This window comes from Argiope bruennichi, chromosome 7 (genome assembly GCF_947563725.1).
Source record: "Argiope bruennichi chromosome 7, qqArgBrue1.1, whole genome shotgun sequence".
In the NCBI taxonomy this organism is placed as follows: Eukaryota; Metazoa; Arthropoda; class Arachnida; order Araneae; family Araneidae; genus Argiope; species Argiope bruennichi.
In genome coordinates, this window is record NC_079157.1 from 128,173,978 (window position 1) to 128,196,395 (window position 22,418).

General features: G+C 26.7%; 1 protein-coding gene across 4 annotated transcripts; it reads left to right on the forward strand.

The window, feature by feature from the left end:
* Positions 1-70: 70 nt before the first annotated feature.
* LOC129976238 (alkylated DNA repair protein alkB homolog 8-like) lies at positions 71-22,122 on the forward strand. 4 transcript variants are annotated; one of them, XM_056089716.1, is made up of 13 exons: positions 71-182; positions 1,647-1,750; positions 4,378-4,600; positions 5,409-5,537; positions 7,461-7,661; positions 7,761-7,831; positions 12,756-12,862; positions 13,644-13,771; positions 14,840-14,876; positions 18,930-18,996; positions 19,452-19,607; positions 21,167-21,316; positions 21,706-22,122. In XM_056089716.1, exons 2-13 carry the CDS (start codon positions 1,649-1,651, stop codon positions 22,099-22,101), a joined length of 1,767 nt encoding a protein of 588 aa, XP_055945691.1. In that variant the 5' UTR covers positions 71-182; positions 1,647-1,648; the 3' UTR covers positions 22,102-22,122. The 4 variants fall into 4 exon arrangements, with proteins under 4 accessions (XP_055945691.1, XP_055945689.1, XP_055945692.1 ...); XM_056089714.1 differs by having other exon boundaries at positions 96-353; XM_056089717.1 differs by having other exon boundaries at positions 112-178.
* Positions 22,123-22,418: the final 296 nt, after the last annotated feature.

Genomic DNA, 22,418 nt, shown 5'->3' on the forward strand with positions numbered 1-22,418 from the left:
CTTTATTATTTGTGAAGTCTATTCGAACTCAATTAGAATTTGAGGTAAAACAGGCTAATGACTACTGTCTAGCATTTCTGTCGTTGCACGTTGTGTTTGTTTTCATTTTGAGTTTTGAGATATTTTGTGTGTGTCTGTATATATTGAAACTGCTAATGGATAGAACTTCCTAATCATTGTATGTATGTTGACGAATTTGCTTATTCTGTACATTTGAAAACAAAGGATTTTAATCTCTTTATTGCTACATTTCCTAAATTCATCGTTCCAAATTACAAAATTCAGAAAGTTGCAAAATTTTGCAGTTAGCTTATTTCAGTCAATCAGCCGCTTCAGATTATTTTTTTTTTAAAGTAAGTAAACGTTAAAGATATATTTTGTTTTATCGACAGTTATAAATTATTTATTAAAAAATATGTATTGTTTTTTTAAAATTTATTATTACATACAATACTCAAAAAGTAATTTTTTTTGCATTAAAAGTAAAAAATTAAGGAAATTTCAGATTAAGAAATTTATAATTTAATCAGATCTTCCCACAAATTCCTTTTAGAATAAGATATTATATGTCATTTTCATGATATTGTATGTTTTTTTGTAATGCCTGAAATATTGTAAAGATGTTCTATGTTTAGCATTATGTGCTAATACGGATCAATTTTCAAAATACCACTATCATAAGTTTTATTTTTTTTCTATAAAATTCTGTGGCATATTGTCTTTTTATTGTAATCATTAACTTGCTGTAAACATTGCTATTGTGAAATTATTATAATTTATGATTAAGTTGGTTTGAAATATTTAATTAGCTCATAATATATTTGTAGAATATAAAACAAATCAGCAATAGTAACTTAAAGAAATCAATTTTATTTTTGAAAATTATTTATTTACTTTGTACTTACATAGCAGTTAAAAAACGTAATTAATCTACATCATCATTGAAGTAAGAGATTGTGATTTTTATTTTCTTCTTTCAGTATGTGAAGATTAAAGCATTTTTTATTTTATTTTTGTGTATAGAATAAATTTTTAATATTTGTGTATTAACTGCAATCGGTAGCTAATCACCAAGAACTCACTTTAGATATCATGTTAATTATATCTAAAATCAGATTATATGTCATTAATATGCAGTTAGGCCTAAAGTTTATTGATAACATGCAATGAAGCCAAAATTTCATCAGCAACATACAATTAATACACAAATATCAATATTTGTGAAAAAAATTAGGATTATTTGATACTTATATATTAATTGCCTTCCATTGCTCAACTTTAGGCTTCACACTATCAGTGATGAACATAGTCATTAGATTAGCATGAGATTTATGATTTTTTTGGCAGTTAATGTCTAGTTGAAATAAACATGAGACCTTTGGTGATTTTTTTATGGTTAATTTCTAGTTGAAGTAAGCATAACATGTCTGTTGATTAATTCCTGGAATGTAATTAATAAATAAGAATTTTTTATTTTAAAAGAATAATTTTGTATCTTGATTTGGAGATTAATATTAGAATTTATTAGATACTTAATTAAATTTTTAACCATTATCTTTCTTTCATATTATTTTGAAAAAAATTTCCTTGATTGGACAGTAATATATTAAACATATATGCTAATAATAAATGTTTATGAACTTCAGTCATGGAAGAAAGATTGAAGAAAAAAATAGCCCGTAAGACAAAGCATTGTGAAGACATTCTTTATAAGCATCGAGGTATTCAGACTTCAAAAGAAGCTACAAATGTAAGTTCTGAAATATAAATTTAAAAAATACAGCATGTATTTGTGTTTTGTCATCCCTTCTTTTACTATTTGATTTTATATTTCTTTAATTTTTTAAAATTCATTTCTATTTGGCATAAAATAAAATCTTGAAAGATATAATTTATCTTGTAAAGAGATATATAGTAAAATCATTATTTTTTCCTATGACAATAGTATTTTAATTAACTAGGTATTCTACTAGAGAAAAGCAGTAGTAGAAGCTATTAAAGTGATATATGTACATGGAGGCAATTTGTTTCCATTTAAGAATTTTTTAAAAACATAGCAAAAGATCCTGTAGCTGTTTTTTTGTTTTTTTTAAAGCTAACTGAACAAATTAAGTTAAGGTTTATTGTGATTCATCTTATCCAAAGGACTGATAGGCTGCAATTCAAGGTACCATTGTTTCAAAAGTGCCTAAAGATTTATTAGAATAGATTTTATTTTAATTTGAAACAAAAATATATTTAGTTATAATTTTAAATATATCAAAAATAAAATTGTCTTGATGGTTTATGTTTAATAACATTGATTTATAATATTAGATAAACTTATCAATATAAGAATATTGATGCAATGAAAATCAGTTTGCAAAATTTGATAGTATTAGTCAGAAAACAAGCAACTTTTTTTTAAAACTCTAGTATCATTTTATTAAATAAGTATTTCAGTTAGGATGTATGTCCATTTAAATCCCTTAACTTCAGAACCATGACAGCTATAGTCATAGTATCTATATGTATATGTAGTGTTCCATGGTGTCTATATATAATGTTTAGGTATGGTAAAATAGCTATTCAATGAGACAGCTTACAATGTTCCTTGGCAGAAAAATTTGGATTTAGTGTTCTTAACTAAAAAATAATGCAAGATAAAGGTGAAATATTAATTTCAAAGTTGTAGGACATTATTGCTTTAAAGCAAAAAGATAACTTCTGCAAATTAATACTAAGAACAGAATGCCTGTAATGCATATTTGTTTGTTCACATTTTCTAAAATAATGATATGAGAAGACATGGATAAAATGACATTTTTTTTTAACAAGAAGAAGAGGAGGAAAAAATCTTAATCTATTTTTTTCTTGCTGGAACAATTCAAACAAAATGTGACCTTTTTGCTAACATTGCAGAATTTTTTTTATGACATTACTGTTGCTTGAGCTTGTGCATTAACTGATATGCTAAAGAATATTCAAAAGATCCAAATCTGTATTGTAGATGGCAAAGAACACAGTTTCAAAAATCATGACCTAACAAATTTTCATTTTGAGTGCTCTATTCTAAGTATTAGTATGTACCAGATGCCTTTTTGTACTAATCAAAAATGTTCTGTAACTTTGTAATTCATATATTTGCCTAATCTTCTACTGTTTCTGAGATAGGAACACTTCAATTTTTTCTACCAGGTGATACTGTAAGCAACCTCACCATGTAAAGCATAGGTATTTCATTATAAATAGATACTTCTTTTATGACTATATATTCTGTCATTCAGAAGTTAAGGGAGGGGGGTATAAAGAGCACTTTGTGTATATATTCTTAGTTTTTTTTTAGTGTAGTACTAAATTATTCTAGATCAGAGAGCACAATTTTATAAAGCCTGGACATGGGTTCTTCAGTAATATTTATACATACTAGTCATGTATAAAATGATGCATTTCATTAAGATACATTGTAATAAGTGATGTAACAAAGTTTCTGTAGAACTCTGGAAAAGAATTGAAGATAGTTTATTCTGCGATCCTATCTAAAGTTTATGTAAAGAAAAATTACTCAAAGTAGTAATCTTCATGAATTTTTTGTTCAAATAAAAAAAATATTTTAGCTGTGATATTATGAAATAAATCCATAACGAAACAGCTTTTAATAAACTAGGTTTTATTAAAGTAATAAAAAGGGAATTTTTAAAAAGTATTAAAATATTATATTGTCATCAAGTGCATGTAAGTTTGCAAAATTCTTGCACATTAGAGAATAAGAGGAAAAATCAATTGCGTCTTTACAAATATGAAACAAAGTATATTAAACAAAAGTATGTAAAAGCAGTTATTTTTTTTTTATTATGTTAAACTTTTATTTAACATGGTTGCTCAGAAATAATGTGTTTTCATTGATTTTATAAGAGATCTATAATTCCAAATGCTTTACATGGGTATTGTAAATGTGCTTTTATGCATATATTTATAGGTTATAATTAAATATATAAGAATTAACTAAATTAAAAGTTATAATTAAAATAAATTTTTAATAATATGCAAATATATTATGCATATTCTATTTATTTAATATGCACACCCAAAACTTTTTTACTTCAACTTTTCATTTTTATTCACCATTTGTCATTTAAAATGTTAAATATAGATGATTTCACAATCTTAAATTTCATTTGCTATATCATATGCTAATACTGACAAAAAATCTTTTAGAAATTTTTTTATGGTAATTAGTTTCCAAAATAAATTATTAATAAAGAATCATAATAGTAATTTAGTTGCATTAAAATTTGAGCACACATTTTCATTTCATTCTATTTAAATTTATAAAATATTGGTATAAATGATATATTTTTTCTTATTAAATATGTTGATTACTTTTCTCACTTTTAGAGCCTTTTTATTGGTAATGGTGGATTAGGCTGTGGACTTGATAGAGTATTTTTGATGGATATATTCAAGCCATATGGATGTATAGAAAACATTGTCCTACTTCCTGGAGAACCATATGCCTTTCTGATTTTTAGTCATGCCAAAGAAGCAGAAAATGTTTTTAATAGCTTAAATGGGAAAAAATTACAAACTGGGCATATTTTCTATATGTCTTACATATCCAGTAAGCATCAGGTTTTTTCCCCCCACTCTATCAGTAGCTTTGTTTAATTGCTGGCACACAATTTCATTTTTCTACTAGTGTTAATCACAAGAAAAAAAATTATATTTGTCACAAATTTTAGGACAACAGGTAGTTGGTACATTGGGCAAATTACACATTTTGGTTATATTTCTAATATAGAAGTTTCATATTTTTCAAGAATGCTTTAATTTATGTTAGGAATATATATATATATATATTGTTAAAAAATTTTTTTTCTACGAATACCGCTAATCAATAGTAATCATGCAGCGCATTTAATCACTAGTTCAACAGCTTGCTTGCTGTCTAATTCTCTAGTTCTGTTACTTGTCGACGACTCTGACTACTCTCCACACACTACTTCTGACGATACACAGAGTGCCTGTCTTTTATAGTTCCGGGAGGCAGGACTAGAATCTTCCAGACCAATCAGGGTGTATCTTGGTTCCTACTGGATGGAACGGTTTTTCCAGGAGGGCACTATTTGTGCCGGGTAGCAAAATTACAGATTTGTAACAATATAATGTTTTTAGTAAAATTATGCATTAAAAATTATTTAAAATGAACCAAGAGAAATGCATTTTTACTTTTTCTTTTATTTCACTGATTCTTTTAATTAAATTATTCATTTTGTCATTGATTTTATTAATATAAGGATTGCAATTAATTTTTATTCTTTTTATTGAGAGAATATAGTTCTTCAGACCTTTTGAATTTATAGCTTTTGTTTTAATATTTTTTTTAAAAAATCTAAGTAATAAAGCTTAGCTCTGTTTTTGTACTGTAGATACAGATGTCCCTTTACTAAACTGTACAGAAAATTCAATGCCACCAGGGCTTGTGATAATAGAAAATTTTATAAATGAAGAAGAAGAGAAAGCTCTTCTTGCAGCCATAACTTTTGAAGATGTTTCAGGTAGTATGATTCATATTTTATATATTTTCTTATACATAAAATATGCACTTTCTTTCTTTAATTTATATATTTTTTTTATTTTTACTTGTAGATAATATTTTAAATTATATTACAAATGATGGAATGCACTTTTTGCTGCTTTTAACACATATAAAATAAGGGATGCAAATGCTGGCCGTCATAAATTTGGAAACTGCTAAATGCAGATTAATTTTGCAGCATCTGCCCTTATATGATCTTTACCTATTAATAACTCTGGTTTTCTATATTAGAAATCATCTAACAGGCCTGCTATTTACAGATATCAGGGTATGCTAAGTAATTGTGTAAATTATAAAAATATTTTTAAAAAAATTGCTAGATTTAAAGTTTAAATAAATTTTTGTTTTTAATATAACAGATTAGGCTTTTTATTTGTCTTAACAGTTTTCAAAGAATACATTTATATATCCTTAATGTTTCTGTTTTCTGAAATTTTGATTCTAAATGCATGTTTACAGCAGTAGGGGGGGGGGTATTTTTTTTTTTTAAATTATGAAAAGCACTTTTCAAATACTGTTTATAATTGCTTTCAGCAGCAATTATAAAATGCAAATTGCTTGTGAAAACTCTCATTAAATATAGTATTAAAGTAGTAACCTTGATTTTTAATTAAAAACATATAAAAGAAAAAACTGCTTTGTAAATTTATTAAAATTCCTTAAGAATTAGAGGCTTTTTAGGCAGATTACTTATAGGAAGACTACCTATTTCAATGTTTTTCATGGCCAGACTTCAAAAAAATTTCTGCAGTTCCAAAACTGTCTAAACCTTTAATTCTAAAGTTTCTTTCTATGTATAATGATTTGTCCATGTTATTTTATTAGCAAGATAACTAGAGTAATTTTTGTTTGGATTTTAACTGGCTTGGAATATGTCCTAAGAAATGTAAAAAAATCAGATGAGTTTGTAGACAGGCTGTCTAATTCAAAGGGGGAGGGAATTTTTATTTTGCTATAACTTCCTTAATATTCAAGATAGAAAAATTAATTAAATTAGCCATCTCATTAAGACGAACAACTTTTGTACTCGGAATTTTCAATAGCTGCTACTGTTTTGAAGTTAGGGGCTAAAAAGTGATTTTTATCCTCCAATTAATTCATCTATTGATCTGTACTTTCTCATGAATGTAAATATGTTATTTCATAAACGCAATAGCTTAAATCAATGAAACTTGGTATGTTGTCTTGTGACTACAATTGTAGTTTTATGGGAAATTTTGGTGGGTATCAGTCTGCAAAAAGGCATCCAAAACACATTTCACAAAGCAGATTTAGTAAAAATGCTAGATTTATGCCAAACATCTGTATTTTATAACTATCACTAGATCTGTATTTTGTAATAACCTTGCAAGGTAATGGTGAACATTATGCATGCTTTCACAGCTTTATCCAAAGACCATAGTTTTTTGGAGGGGAGGAGGAATAGTTGGAGGATATGCAGAAATGTTTCAGGAAGACATTCTTCTTGGTTTTTGTCTAAGAATTAAAAAGAATAAAAAAACAGTCACACAGATTAAAACCAATCTGCTTTTGTCTACCAGTTTGCCAAAAAGATGTTTTTTTTTTAATTCTCTTGAAGCTGAAAATAAAAATAAAATGTACATGATATTTAATGTTAAACTGAATCACTAAAAATTCCTTATTTCATTATATATATTTTTTATTCTTTCAGTGCTTTTCTGTTATGCACGTATTTATTAATGGCATTTTATCATGATTCTATATTTCATTGTAGTAGTGAATTTAATTTATATTAAAAATGCACAATTAATGTATTTGTTCAAGTCATGTCTTTTCAAGGATGTTTCAAATATTTCTTGTTATAATTGATTTTGAATTGCCAATGAATGATAATTCTAAAATATATTTGTTTATTTTATAGAGAAAGCTGTTTTAAAGCATAGAAAAGTAAAACATTATGGTTATGAATTTATATATGGAAGCAATAATGTGGATAAAAATAGATGTTTGGATGAAAAAGTCCCTGACATTTGTATTCCATATTTAGAGAAAATTGTTGCATTAGGTTATTTACCGAGAATTCCTGACCAATTAACTGTAAATCATTACCTTCCTGGTCAAGGTAAGCAATTTTGTTAATAATAATTGTTGCTACTTTAATATATTGATTTTAAAAATTTCACAATATTTTACTTAATGTTTTCAAATTTCTATCTGATAGGTATACCACCACATATTGATACTCATTCTGCCTTTGAGGATGGAATTGTATCTATAAGTTTATGTTCACAGGTATGATAACGTTTTGCTCACAGTTTACATCATATAGATCATTTGATTTTATTTTCTGATTCAAAATGTTGCACAAATTTCCAGAAAATTATTGCTCTTTTCTTAATAATACTTATTTGCTACCAATAAGTAACCATTGTAAGTTTGCTACCATGAATGTAATACAAGTTTCTTGGATATATGATTTAATTTTGAATATATCTAAACATAATGAAGAACCAGTTCTTTCTGTACATTTGAGAAAACTGAAATCTAGCCTTCAAACATCTTTCTTAAAATGTTATACAATTATATTACATTTCTTAACTAAATATTTTATTTATTCATTTTGGGTTACTTATGTTTTAATAATACAATATACTGCAAAAAAAAAAAAAAAAAAAAACTTTGTCATTCTTATGCAAATTACATTACATTTTTTACTATATTACATTTTTTATAAGATATTAATGCATAAATGGTGATAGTATTTATTTTTCTTTGAAAGTGTTATTAAGGTTTTTAAAATTACTATAAAATATATCAATATTTTTTTTTTTTATGTTGGCTACAATTCAGTATTTTTTGGGGGAGGAGGAAGAAATTAGTAGATGACAAAAACTATAATTAGTGGCAAATTATAATCCTCAGTAATATCCCATTACAATCGAATGTCACCAGCACAATTATTTTCATTGCCACACTTGAATTTTTTTATACAGCATTATATATACTTTCATAAGTGTTGAGGTCTTGAAGGATGTAGTTTTAAGTTGTTTTGTCTCTGTTGTTTTATATGTCAACTATGTTATGGACAAATATTTTCATGCTGGTTTGTTAAATGGGGGGACCCCCCCAAAAAAGCCCTTGTTATGGGCCTTGTTTTTGTAGGAAACAGTCATTGTGTTGTCATCTAGAATAAATGTTTGTTTATATTGTAAATATAATACTAGTTATAAAAATTTTAATGTTTCAAGAAGCAAAGAAATATTTGTTGTATTATATTTAATTTCATACCCATACCATAAAAGATAATCAAATTAAAAACATATATTATCCAAAATGTTAACATATATCTACTATTTATATTATTACTCTTATACCTACCAATTGTTAGAAAATGGGTAAATAAAAGTACCAAAACAGAATACTATCAACAATTTAATTTATATCTACCAATTGTTAGAAAATGGGTAAATAAAAGTACCAAAACAGAATACTATCAACAATTTAATTTATATCTGACATTTATATTAAGTATTAGGAATACAAGCAAAAAAGTCTGCAATAATAATATGTTTTTGTCAAACATTTATCTCTTTTTCCTTATGCAAGTAGTTTCTCACTATTAAAATTTCTTGTCATTTACATCACTTTTTCTTTAGTCTGTACTGTCTCTTTACTGCATCTTAATATAAATAAAAGTCATTGTGGCTATGTATGTATGTGTGTGCCCTATATCTCCTCCTAAAAAATTGGAGATGCTCAAAAAATTTTGAACACTTATTACATAAGGAAAGAGAAAAAAATACTGTCAACTTTTTAAGGTACATAGATTAATTAAGAATTCAAATAAGTAGAAATTTTCTCTGAAATAATTTCAAAGGAAATTATCTCATCTTAAACAAGGCAATTACAAAAACTGTGAAAAAAATTTCCCTGGCTTTTCCTTGTCTAAACTTGGAACATTTCTCTGACTTATGGTTAGTTTCCTGGCTTTCTACTTATTCAAAATCACTCTATGTGTACAGCATACATTATTAAAAACACTTGTATAATGTGAAAATTTTTTTTTATTTTCATGAAATTTATTTTTTAAAAAAATGGAATGAACATCCTAAAAAAATATTAAAATTGTGTATTACTTTTTTATATGAGAAAATACTGGAAATTTTAACAAAATATATTATTGCATAAAAATTCTAAGAAACTTTAGAAACATTTCTTACAATACAAGTTAAATTATATTACACCATCAAGGTTATTATGATCTTTTCTCTAATAGTTTAATAACTAATTAGTACTCTTTGCATAAGTACTAGAAATGCATATTGCAGTATACATATAAAATAGTATGATTATGTGCACATAATAATATATATTTTAGCATAGATTTAAATAAGAGAAACTGCCAAAATATTACTTAAAATAATTTTTCTTTAACAAAGCATAAGGAATTACGTTCTTTAATTGAAAATTTATGTCTTTATAAATGAACCAGCCGCCTTTGACGATCAGCTGGTTCGCCAATCTTAATAATCGTTAAAATTTTAATAATTAAATATTTTATGCAATTCCTACTTTAATAGCTTCTGCATCAAAATATTTTAAAACTCCAAATTTTGATAGTCATTTAATTCACTCATAATATTATAAAAATCTTCAGTCATAACGTAATTTGTATATCTCTAATTTTCTTAATTTATGTAATATATCAAGAATTTTTCAACAAAATTTTCTCAGATTCATAATGAGCAGATCGATTAATTAACAATGTTTAATTTTAAATGCATCAAACACTAAGAAAATGAACAGAATCTTTTAAAATAATTGGTCGATAACAGATTTAAAAAACGATGTACTTAAAACTATAAGCATATACAAAAAATACATAACTAACATAAATACAATTTAATTTCAAAAGCATACAACTAAACTAAAAATAATTTAAATCAAGTCCGCATCTGTTGAAAACAGCTGTCAACAATCAACACAATGCGTATGCGTGAATTTTCAATGCTAGTTATGGTAACGCCATGCAGATTAGAAATTTTTAATTTCCTTTATTCTGTTTTATTTTAATTCAAAAGTACTTCAGAATGAATCTGAAAGATCGATTAATTAATAATGCTTAATTTTAAATGCATCAAACATTAAGAAAATAAACAGAATCGTTTGAAATAATTAGTTGAAAAATGTTAAGCCTAACCTCATTAGCGTGTAGAAAAAAAACTAAAGCCTTACTCATTTGGCGGTGGAGAAATGGAGGGAGGGAAATGGTGGAGTTTTTTTGGCAGGAAAGTTAATTTTTAATTAATAATTAAAATTCTAACTAAAAAGGTGCACATTCCTGACCTCCAAGGTATACATGTACCAAATTTGGTTGCTGTAGGTTAAACGGTCTGACCTGTATAGCGCGCACACACACGTTGAGCTTTATTATAAGTATAGATATAGCCTTTTTTAAAATCAATTTATTATAGCAAATAATGCTAGATGTAAAATATTATTTTAAGATAATAACTTTAGTGCCAAAACAGCAATTGCTTTCCTATTACAAATAAAATGAAAAATTTACAAATAATAATCCATTATTAAATTAAAAAATTGGAATATCAATGTTTGAAGTATTAAAAAAATACTATATTTAAAATAATCTGTCCTACTTTAAGTGAATTAAAAAGTTTTAAAAGCTTCTTTTTACAAAATTTTAAGAATTGCAATTTCTTTCTCAATTCTTAGAATCTCTTTTTAAGAATCTATCTCAAAAATTCATTAATTTTTTTTTATTTATTTAATTTTTTGAGCTGATATTCTGCTTCCCTTTTTTCTTTCCAAATTTTCACTTAATTCTTTTTCTTTCTTTCATTTCTTCTCTTTGTAATCTTAATATTTGGTTCAGTTTCTTCCCACATAAAATCAATTGTGTTGACACACCAAAATTACTTATTCTACTATTTGCTTAAATATTGTCATAAACAACTCTTCATACTGTTTTTTTATATTCTCTAACAAATAAATTTCATAGATTGAAAATTCGCTCTCAACATTGTTGCCATGAGAAAGTAACACTAGGATATTTAACAATGACATGGCATCATGGCAAGGTTGTGAGTTGAGAGCAGGTTGAACCAAAATTATTATCTCTCTCTATTCTTTGAAAAGCAAAAGCAGGTCTTTCCAAAAATTTCATTAGGGTTACCTTAACAATATTTATTAGCTTATCACTTTTCTTATCATAATAAAGTTCTAAAAAGTCACCATACTCTCGAAAGAAAGCTATTTCTGGCAGTTGTTGCAATGGTCATTTTGGTGACATTAGGTTTCAAATGTAGAGAAATGATAATTCAAAACCACTGATTATGTGCATGCTTGTCAGGAAATGTTCTTGTCTACTATTTATTGCTGATTTTATATATTTTTAGAAATTTCCCATTTCGGTCACTACCTTGTTAAAATTCAAAATTTTACCCTTTCAACAATACCAATTTCATTGCTGTACAATTTTTCCTTCATTTGTTGCAATGTTTAAAAAATTTTAGACGATTTTGAAATATAATATATGTACTTGTTAGCCAAGCAACTATGAGGCTCTGCTTCTTAATTTTTTTTTATATATATATTTTAAAATTTCTAGTACTAATGTTATATTCATAATTTATGGAGAAAATTTGGTTATTAGTGGTTTTCTAAAATTTTTCGATTGATATTTATATTTTAATGAAAAAAAATGTTCCAGACAATAAGAAGATTTTGTTTATCATTTCATACAAAAGTAATTTGTACATTAAAAATATCATTCATGAAATCTTGGTCAATGTCAGGTATATACACTAATGTAAAAAAAAAAAGTAAAATATAAAATTTCTTATTAATTTCTCTATAGATGTGAAATCTAGACAAAAATATGAACAATGCTTAGTATGTAATAAAATATTGAATTATATTTTACTTTAACAAAAGTATTTATATAGAACTCATATTATTATTTTTGTCTGAAATGTCAAAAATCATTGGCCAGATTTGAATTTATAAAGTTGCACCATGATGTAGATATTAAAAAAAAATAATTCAGCTTGCTAAGTAGAATTTTTCTGTTGAAGAATGAATACTTGATTATGGCTTCCATATTTTCCTTCCCATGTATGGTTAAAAATGAATTAATTTTATTATTATAATGTTGATTGCATATACAAATTTGAAATATAATTGCTTTTTTTTACAGGTGGTTATGGATTTTTATGGACCTGATAAAAGAAGTATCCCAGTTCTACTTCCTAGAAGAAGTGCCCTTATAATGTTAGGAGAAAGTCGCTATCAATGGAAACATGGGTAGAATATATTTAATATTAATTAACTTTGGTTATCAACTGGGTTGCCCAAATTATAATGGTTTAATTATATTAATTATATTTTCAACTTATTTGAATTAGTTGATTTTTATATTAATTATTTAGAATCAAAACTGTTTGATGAAGTAATTTATTTCATTTAAAGTAATTGTAATTTCATTGAAGTAAAACTGCTGCCTTTGAAGGATGATTGATAAAACTGAAATTTCTGACAATTGATTACTATAAACCAAATAAAATATTTTTGTGAATTTTTAGACGACGAAAATAATTTAAAACATAGGTATGTTAATTTGAAATGGGATCTGGCATTGCTTAAGGTTTCTTGAAATCATTAAGTTCGCTAGTAAGCATCTCTCTCAACAAAATTTGTTCATATTGATATGGAGAATCATATAGAAATTATTTTCTTTACTTTGTTATGTTTTCCATGCTCTGGAATATTTACTTCAAGAAAATCTTGTAAGTACAGTGGGTATTTATTTTATTAAAAATTATTTCAATATATGATGACATTTTATGTAAAATATTTTTCAGATTAAAACTTTCTATTTAATTGAATTCAAATATTTATTAACTACTACTTGATTAAGAGCCATTGTCAGATCAAATTAGGATAAATATTTATTTTATTGATTAATCTTGAATGGTTTTCAAAAATGTATATACTATTTTTAGACAGTGGTAAAAGGAGACATAAAATAAAATGTGAAATATATATATAAATTTATCAGCACATTTTACTGTGTTTTTATTTTCAGTATAACTCCAAGAAAAACAGATGTCATTCCTTCAGATGATGGTGAAAAATGCTCACTCACTCTCTGTGCGCGAACTACTCGAGTGTCACTCACTTTTAGACTCATCAGGGAAGGAGCTTGTCATTGTGGTAAGTTGAGCAAAAATAAAATTTCATTAAAAAAGAATGAATTCTATAACTGACTCAATCAACTGATTTCATTACATGGAAAAAAAAAAAAAAACTGAACACCTAATCAGAAACAAGTTGACAACATGGAAAATTTTAGGGTTAATGTATCAGTATGTCCATTGAAATAGTTCTGCATTTGAGCCTAATGATTTAAAAAATAATTAGTCTGTATGGATCCCAGGTAATGTATAGAGAGTGTCCCTTAAAAGATTTAATTAATATTATGGATTAACAATATTTTATTTTTTAAATTCTTGATCATTCTTTTCGTCGATTATACAAGATTCTGTAATTTAAAAGGAGGTGGTTTGCATTTAAATAAAAGGCATTCTTTTAAGCTTTCATTTTTTGGAAAAATATTTATTGCTTCTTCAAAAATCCAATGTTTGGTCCAAGGAATGGGGAATTAATAATATTGCTCGTTACCATAGCCTCTCTTCTACCATGGAGTGTTTAGTCACTCAAGTAAAGTTCATTTATTTTATATTCACTAACTCGATTGATAAGAATGATGAAAAATACCATCAGGAAAGTTTAATAATGTAGTTGCTTTTTTAAAAATGGATATTATTTATAAATCTGCAAGTTCCCTAAAATTTGTAGACTTTTAATTATTTATTTATTTCTGTGTTTTGGATACTAGGACAATAAAAGGTATCTTTTTAATTGTAAAATTTTGAATTAGGGATCCTCTGTGGGATCCATGCATCTTGTTAATCATGCTGTAGCACGAGTGATGAAAACAATTAATATAAAGTTTCACCACTGAATATGAATCAATTGAAACACCATTAATAGATACTCTTTTTATAAAATTATACATGTATAAAATGAAAATTGATTAATTTTATGAAACTCTTTCTCTAGTATTAAGATACTATTATGCACTAGAATAATATTACTATCGAAATGAATTACCTGCAACAAAACATTGTACAAACTATCCATAAATACTGTTTTAATGATAAATTTTCTTGTTTTTCAGGTTGTATTACATTATATGATTAATGTTTGGTTTATTTTTAGGATTTCCAGAACAATGCGATTCTGAAAAAGCGAATATGTAAGCATGAAATTTTTTTAGAATCTTCCATTCATGTATCAAAAGAAAATTCTATAAAAAATTGTGCCAAATATTTTGAAAATGAAAACTTATCAGATTATTCTAGAGTATATAAAAAAAAAAATGTGGAGCAATTCTTCACTTAATCATTCATATCAATTGAAAAAATACATATGAACACACATTTTACATATTAAAAGTATTTATAAATCCCCAAAAATAATATTTTAAAAATACTCTGTATATTGTTGAATTCAACTAAAAATATTACAAATTAATGCATTGTGATTCAAATTAAAGTATTCCCGTTTGGGTTACTCTGACGAGAGAACCAGTCGACGTAACGCCTTCATATTTGGAGGATACATTTCAGGCCATGGAAAATTGATTGGTCCAATAATAAATTGGTTCAAAAAAGTCCGCTAGGTGGAATGTGGTGCTGCGATCGGTTTAAGGTAATGAATATGAAACAAGGCACCAACAATAGAGGACAGAATACGAGGTATCTGTAATAAACCACATTATTGCATCACTATCGCACAACTTTCGCTAGCTGGATGAAAATTCGGATATTCAGCAATACAAGCTGCATTGGAGAACATAATAGGCGAACAAAAGGTCGTTCTTAACGGATAAAAAGCCGGGCATACAGGTTCCGAATATTCTGAGGCCACGACTATGGTTATCTCTTTCCCAGAGCGTGAGTTTCTGCTAAAGTTATTTTACCAAAACAGCAATAAAACTGCCAAAGCGTTTCGCTTATACGGAGGGCAGAACTTTTTACGTACGAGTCCAGAAGCACCTTGTACTCTGTAGCGAATGATCAAACGTTTCGCGGAAACAGGCAGCTTTGTTGTTAAAAACAAGCCGTGGACATAAAACACGGATACCGCAGGTGATTGAAGACGTCGCAACCTCTCTCGTTGAGCGAGCCTATTCGAACACAGCAGGGACATCCAGTACTCGCGCCGTATCAAGGCATCTGGAGTTGCCATACACTACAATTTGGAGGTGCATGCGGATAGCACTCGAAGTCTATCCGTATAAGATCCATCGCTTGCAAGAATTAAAACGAGCCGATAACGATGTACGTGAAACGTTCGCTTTATCTTTCTTGGCATGGATGGAGTTGGAACAGAATTGGCTGTGGAACATCCTATGGACTGATGAGGTTCACCTTCTCATGTGTAGAACAATGAAACCGAAAACTGCCATATCTGACCCACTGTGAATCATCACCAGTTCAACAAATGCCCTTACATTCACCGCATGTTACTGTTTGGATCGCTTTACTGCCGTCTTTTTGATTGGGCCATTTTTCTTTGAGAAAATCACTCCACAGGGATAAACAACCTGTTCCATAACCTCAGCACGTTATTGAGATATGTTACAAATATTTGTCATTCCAGAATTCCAACAGCGTGATTACCTCACTACAATATTATTTTAACAGGATGGTGCTCCTCCTCACATAGCATGTGTAGTTCAACAATTGCTGTGAATCATTTTGCTGAGGATCGCATAAGTCGTTCATTTCCTAAATGATAGCTCCACGTTCACCAGACAACTCCTTGTGATTTTTGGCTTTGTGGTTACCTCAAAGATTACTTTTATCGAGGAAACATAGGAAATCTGGCAGACTTGTAGAATCAGATCCTCTTGCACATACACAGCATCGAACCCGATCTGTTACATGTCTCTGTGAATAATGTTATAACACAGTGTAACATGTTAGCTCGAAGCAAGGTAGTCACATTAAAAACCATCTGTGAAATTTTTGTTTGCTGTCTTTCATTTATTACTATCATTGTAATTTCTGTAGTAAAAAAAGTTTGTGTTGTGTAGTAAAGTTTATTACATTTTTACCTAGTATTCTGTCCTTTATTGTTGGTGTCATGTTTCATAATCATTACCTTAAACCGATCGCAGCGCCATATTTCACCTAACGGCCTTTTTTTAAACTATTTTTTTTTATTGCACCAATCAATATCCTATGGCCTGAAATGTATATCCTCCAAATACGAAGGTGTTATGTCGATTGATTCTCACGCCAGGGCGCCCCAAATGGGGATACTTTAATTTGAATCACCCTGTATTTTCCTTTCACTAAAGTTGGAATTTTCTTAAATTGAATTAATTTTATCTAAATAATAAAATATGGAATGTTAAATTTGAATTTTAAAAATAAAAATATAAGGGATATAAAAATATTAAATCAAGTTAATTTTTTTTTTAATAATAAGCATTTCATTATCTATTTTTTTCAAATTGCTGTCAGCAGTTGGTTGCATAAAAATTGTATTGAATTATTAATTTGATTCTTTTCACTCTAAAATTGTTTTGGATATTTAACTGGATTATACTTTTCAACTATATTTCAGAAAAACCATTGTAAAATAAAATATTGATTGAATACCTTACTTTATTAAATAAGATCTAAGGAAATAATTCAGTACTCAAGCATCACAATCATTGTAAAGATTACAAAAAAAAAAAAAAAAAAAAAAAAAAGCTAACTAGAAATTTTACTTTTGAAACTAAAATTTTTAATTTTAATTCTAAAAAGTAAAGAAATTTGTTGAGTTTCAAGGAATTTTTGATAATTAAAAATATTTTTTCGAAATTAATTCATAATAGCAGGATTAAAATGCTGTATTTTATTCAATCAATATTATGAATGCAATTTTTAATATTGATATTAATGAAATAAAAATATTTTGTTTTATAACATTTATACTATTTTATTCCCAAATTAAATGAACTTATGTAATCATAGAGGAATTATTGAATGGAATATTTACTGTCAAATATTTTATATTATAAATTAAATAAAATTTTTGTTAATGTTCATTAAAATTTTTCAATTTGAAGGTTTGTTAGACCTGATAAAAGGCATTCTCGCTTGATGTTTTACATCCAAAATGGTGTTTTTCTTTTTCAGTCATTTAAATATACCAAAAATCTGTAAAGTATATCTTTGTTATGCTGAATCTTGAATAGGTTTGTAAAGTCTATTCTCTGTATTGAATTAATACTTTTATTATGAAGAAAATGTTGATTAAAAAAAATCCAGCACTTGGATATTTCCTCATTTTATGCTACTTCCTTGTTCATTAGAAGATGTGCTTGTTTAGCGACTATTATCCTGTTACAATGTCTTGTATATGATTATCACATATTAACTAAAAAAAGTTTTAGAAGAAAATCGTGTGTACATTGGCTTAAGAATTTTTATACATACATACATAGACACACACACACATATAATTATATATTATTTGTAATAGCTTTAAATGCATATATATATAGTTATATTAAAAATTTTGTTTCCTTGCAGTGATATTTTCTCTGTCTGTCATATTCATAAACATAAAAATTAAAACTAATCAGCAAAATCAGCTTGAAACAAATAGAAACCATTAACAGATGAAAAAAAAATGCAATACCAATTACAAATAAAAATATTGCTATAAGAAAATATTAGCCAATTGAAATGAGAATATTATGAATCTATAGACCACAGCTTATTAAATTTTTTCTACAATCTGGCATAAAAAAGTTGCTATCCTATAATTAATTTTTATTCTCTTGGCTTTGTCTTGCTGTCCATTACACAATTCTTTCTCTTGCTGATTTTTGTTCTTTTGCGTTAAGATCTTCTCTATGCATACTGTTCATGGACACTCAAATTAAAACTTAACTTTAAAATCAGATGGAAGCAAACAGTGATCTATTAACAGTAAAATTTAAATGATACAAAATAAAGAAATTGCAGAAAAAAATAATAAAGTGACTTCTGTCCTATGAAACAAAAATATGATGAATTGCTGATTGAAACCACAATCTAAGCATTTTCACCAATTGAAAATTTCTCTATTTTTTTTTTTTTTTTTTTTTGTTAAATCATTTACCATACTTAATAGAATTTTTCTGTTTTATTTCTTCTCCATGATGTTGCTATTTCCCATTTTTTAGTGCTTTCTAGATTTGCATACTAAATGATTTTCTTCATGGTTTTAATTCATTAAAAGAAGCTTTTATTTTTTTTTACAGGTCAGATCTTAAAGATGTTGTAAATGATGAAAAGGCCCAAGAATTAGAAAATAAATATGTAAATGAGGTAAGCTTTATAAATAAATGCTTCAACATATTTTACTTTTTGAAGCAGAAATAATTTTTGGAAATTTGAATATTAAACCTTGATTAATCCAAAAAATTATATATATAAAATAAAAATAAAAAGTGAAACAATATTCCTATTTAATATTAAATTTAAAAAATAAAATCAACTTGAATTAAAAATTGACAATAATGAGAAAACAAAATTTATACTCAAATGTAACATTGATATTTTATTCTACTTAAAACACAAATGAAATAAATTGATGCTGTGACATTCCATTGTTTTTATAACTAAAGAATTTCTTTGAATATCATAGTTAACAATAAATATTTTTAATATGGCACTGGTTTCTTTTGAGACTGAATCATCTATATGAAAAATGAATTTAATAAGATATCTTTCTAGCAAATCCTTTTTTTATTAAACCACTGCATCATTAATTTATTTGATAGGTGTATGAAGTGATTGCTAATCATTTTAGTAACACAAGGTACAAACCATGGCCTAAAGTTGCTTCTTTTTTGAAAGATATTCCCCCTGGCCGTGTTGTATTAGATGTTGGATGTGGAAATGGAAAAAATTTGAAACTCACTTCAGGATGTTTTGAAGTATACAGTTTATTCTAATTCAATTTTATTATTTGATATGATTTTAGAAAAGCATAAGATTATTTTAAGAACTAGGCAAATACAGTGGAACTTGGCTAATTCTTGCATTTTTACATATATTTTCCAGTAATAATATAAAGCATATATAATTTGAATTATTTTGGTTGATTTGAAATGAAAAATAAGAAAAAAGAAAGGGGGGGGGAGTAGGATAAATAACTTTAGTCTGCACATTGCTTATTTGTTAAAATTACTTATTTTATTTACAAGATATATATATAATTAAATTAAATACAAAAATTTAAAATGAATCTTTGCTAATAATTTTAGCCTAAAAGTTGTTGCTTTCACTGCTATATTTTTTCTAGATCCAATTTTTAAAAATTTGAATTCTTATTTTTGCCAACAAAGTTTTGAATTAGCTGAATTCCAGTGTATTTACCAAAAGGCATAAATCAGTTGAATTTTGTCAAAAATGAAATGCATTGTTCTCAAGTCTTTTTTATGCTTCAGAGATTGTTAATGGGCAACTGACATAATCTGCCTTCAATTCATGTAAAGTTTTAGAATAGCTTAAGAGTTTGAGATATTTGAGGGAGTTCACATATATTATAATTTATTCTTATAATGCAGCATTCTAATTTTTAATTTCAGATACCCTGAATATAAATTCAGGGTTTTGAATTGCTTCAGTTGAAAATATTACATTTTGATAGGGAATTATTGTTTCAAAAATCAAATCTTTTATCATTTCTGAACTATCTTTCATGGATGATATAAATATATAATGTGCAAGTTCATACCTTTATTTAGTTCGGATCATAATTTTTTGATGGAATTCTAATGAAATAAATGTAATAACAAAAAATATTATAAAACATCAAAATAATTTTAGCCATTTATTTTACCATCTTTTCACCTTACATGATTGGATAATAGAAATGCTTATGTATCTATGTAAACTGTATAATCTCAAGCCAGGGCCACTAGCATTTTGCAAAGCCATCTAATTGTTACATTGCTATTTGTAAAAATTTTAAAAGGTGATAGAATATATTTAATTAATAAAAAATAATTTTATAGAATGATACTAGCTCAAGATTCAAAGTGCTAAAAAGCATTTTCCTATTCCGATTGGTTCCATAGAGTGGCAGCACACTCACCGAATTTTCCATGCATGCATTTTGTCCTGATGTGTCATATCTAGTATAACAGTACCATCAATTCTGATTAGAATCTTTTTACTAGGATTTCTTTTACAATACTGCCATATGAGACATTTAAATTTACAAAGATAGTTATGTTGATGAGGCTTACAATTTATTCTTTAAATTCATAAGTTTTTTTTTCCTTTTTTTTGTATTATTCTTACATTTAATTGTTTCACAATATTGCTTTTTTACAACCTCATATCATATGGAGATTAATGCTCATCATTACTAAGACTTTTGAAACATTGTATAGATCAATTAGATCTGTTTCTACCATTTAATATTTTATATGTATTTAAGGACTTCAGTCAGTAACTAACTCACCATTTTTTTTATATATATATATAGATAGGATGTGATGCTTCCTACAACTTAATTCAGCTTTGCTCCAAGAGAAATGTCGAAGCTGTAGTAGCAGATTGTTTGGCATTGCCATTCAGGAGTGAATCAATTGATTTTGTGATTTGCATTGCTGTGATACATCATATGTCAACTGAAGTAATTTTTTCTAATTGATTAACATATATTTAACTTAAAATGTGCTTTGTTTAAAAACTTTTTTTTCTTTACAAATGGTATTTAGTTTTAAAAAATAGTATGGTACACCCATATTGTAATTTTGTGAACATTACAAATAACGGTACTTTTTAAATGAAAATGTCAAAAGGAATAACCAATTTCATTTTCAAAATAAACAGATATTTATAAACTTCTTAGAAATCTAAAAATCATTCCACTTACATAATTAAATTAAAACATGAATTTTGCCTTTTCTTTAATCGTAGATCGATTAATTTTTGATTCCGAGATAAATATGGAGAATCTGATATAAGTGAAGTTTAGTTTTTTTTTTTAAAGTGATCAAATATAGTTTATTAATTTTGTAGGCAAGAAGACTGAAAGCCATTGAAGAAATTCTGCGAGTTTTGACTCCAAAAGGAAAAGCTTTGATATATGTTTGGGCCTTTGAACAGGGTATTTCAAAATACATTAAGCAACAGTCAGAAATGAGCAATGATATTTCACAAAAAGATACTGAGTCAATCAAAGTTTGTGACTCAGCTTGTTTACCTGTCCATAAAAATAGGACTGGGTTTAGACAACAAGATATCCTAGTTCCATGGACTAAAGTATCGAAGGATTCACAAAATAATCAAAAAGTTCATAGATATTACCACGTATTTAAGCAAGGAGAACTAGAATCTCTTGTTTTGAAATGTGGTGGGAAAATTGTATCTTCCTATCATGATGAAGGAAATTGGTGTACAGTTGTTGAGAAATAAATTTATTTTATCATAGTATAATTTATTATATGGTTGTTTTTAAATTTTAATTTATATTACCATTAAACCGATCACATTAAAAGTGTAAAAAAACAAATTTGTATACAGGGTGGTTATAAAATAAGTATCTGTTTGGAGCTGTTGAAGGAATAATCAAAAGAAATAATCAGTACACTTATCAACAAGGGTGAAGAAGAATGGAATAATCAAACAATTGCCGCCAGATGGAGTTTGAATGTATAATGTGCAATACAAGAATAAAGAATGAAAATGTAACTGGATGGTGTTCCTAATTTATTGAAAAATGTTACAGATAA

Coding starts and splice junctions, on each gene's coding strand:
- LOC129976238 (XM_056089716.1), top strand. CDS start 1,649: ATGGAAGAAAGATTGAAGAAAAAAATAGCCCGTAAGACAAAGCATTGT. Junction 4,601..5,408: donor CTATATGTCTTACATATCCA/GTAAGCATCAGG, acceptor TTTGTACTGTAG/ATACAGATGTCCCTTTACTA. Junction 7,832..12,755: donor CTATAAGTTTATGTTCACAG/GTATGATAACGT, acceptor TTTTTTTTACAG/GTGGTTATGGATTTTTATGG.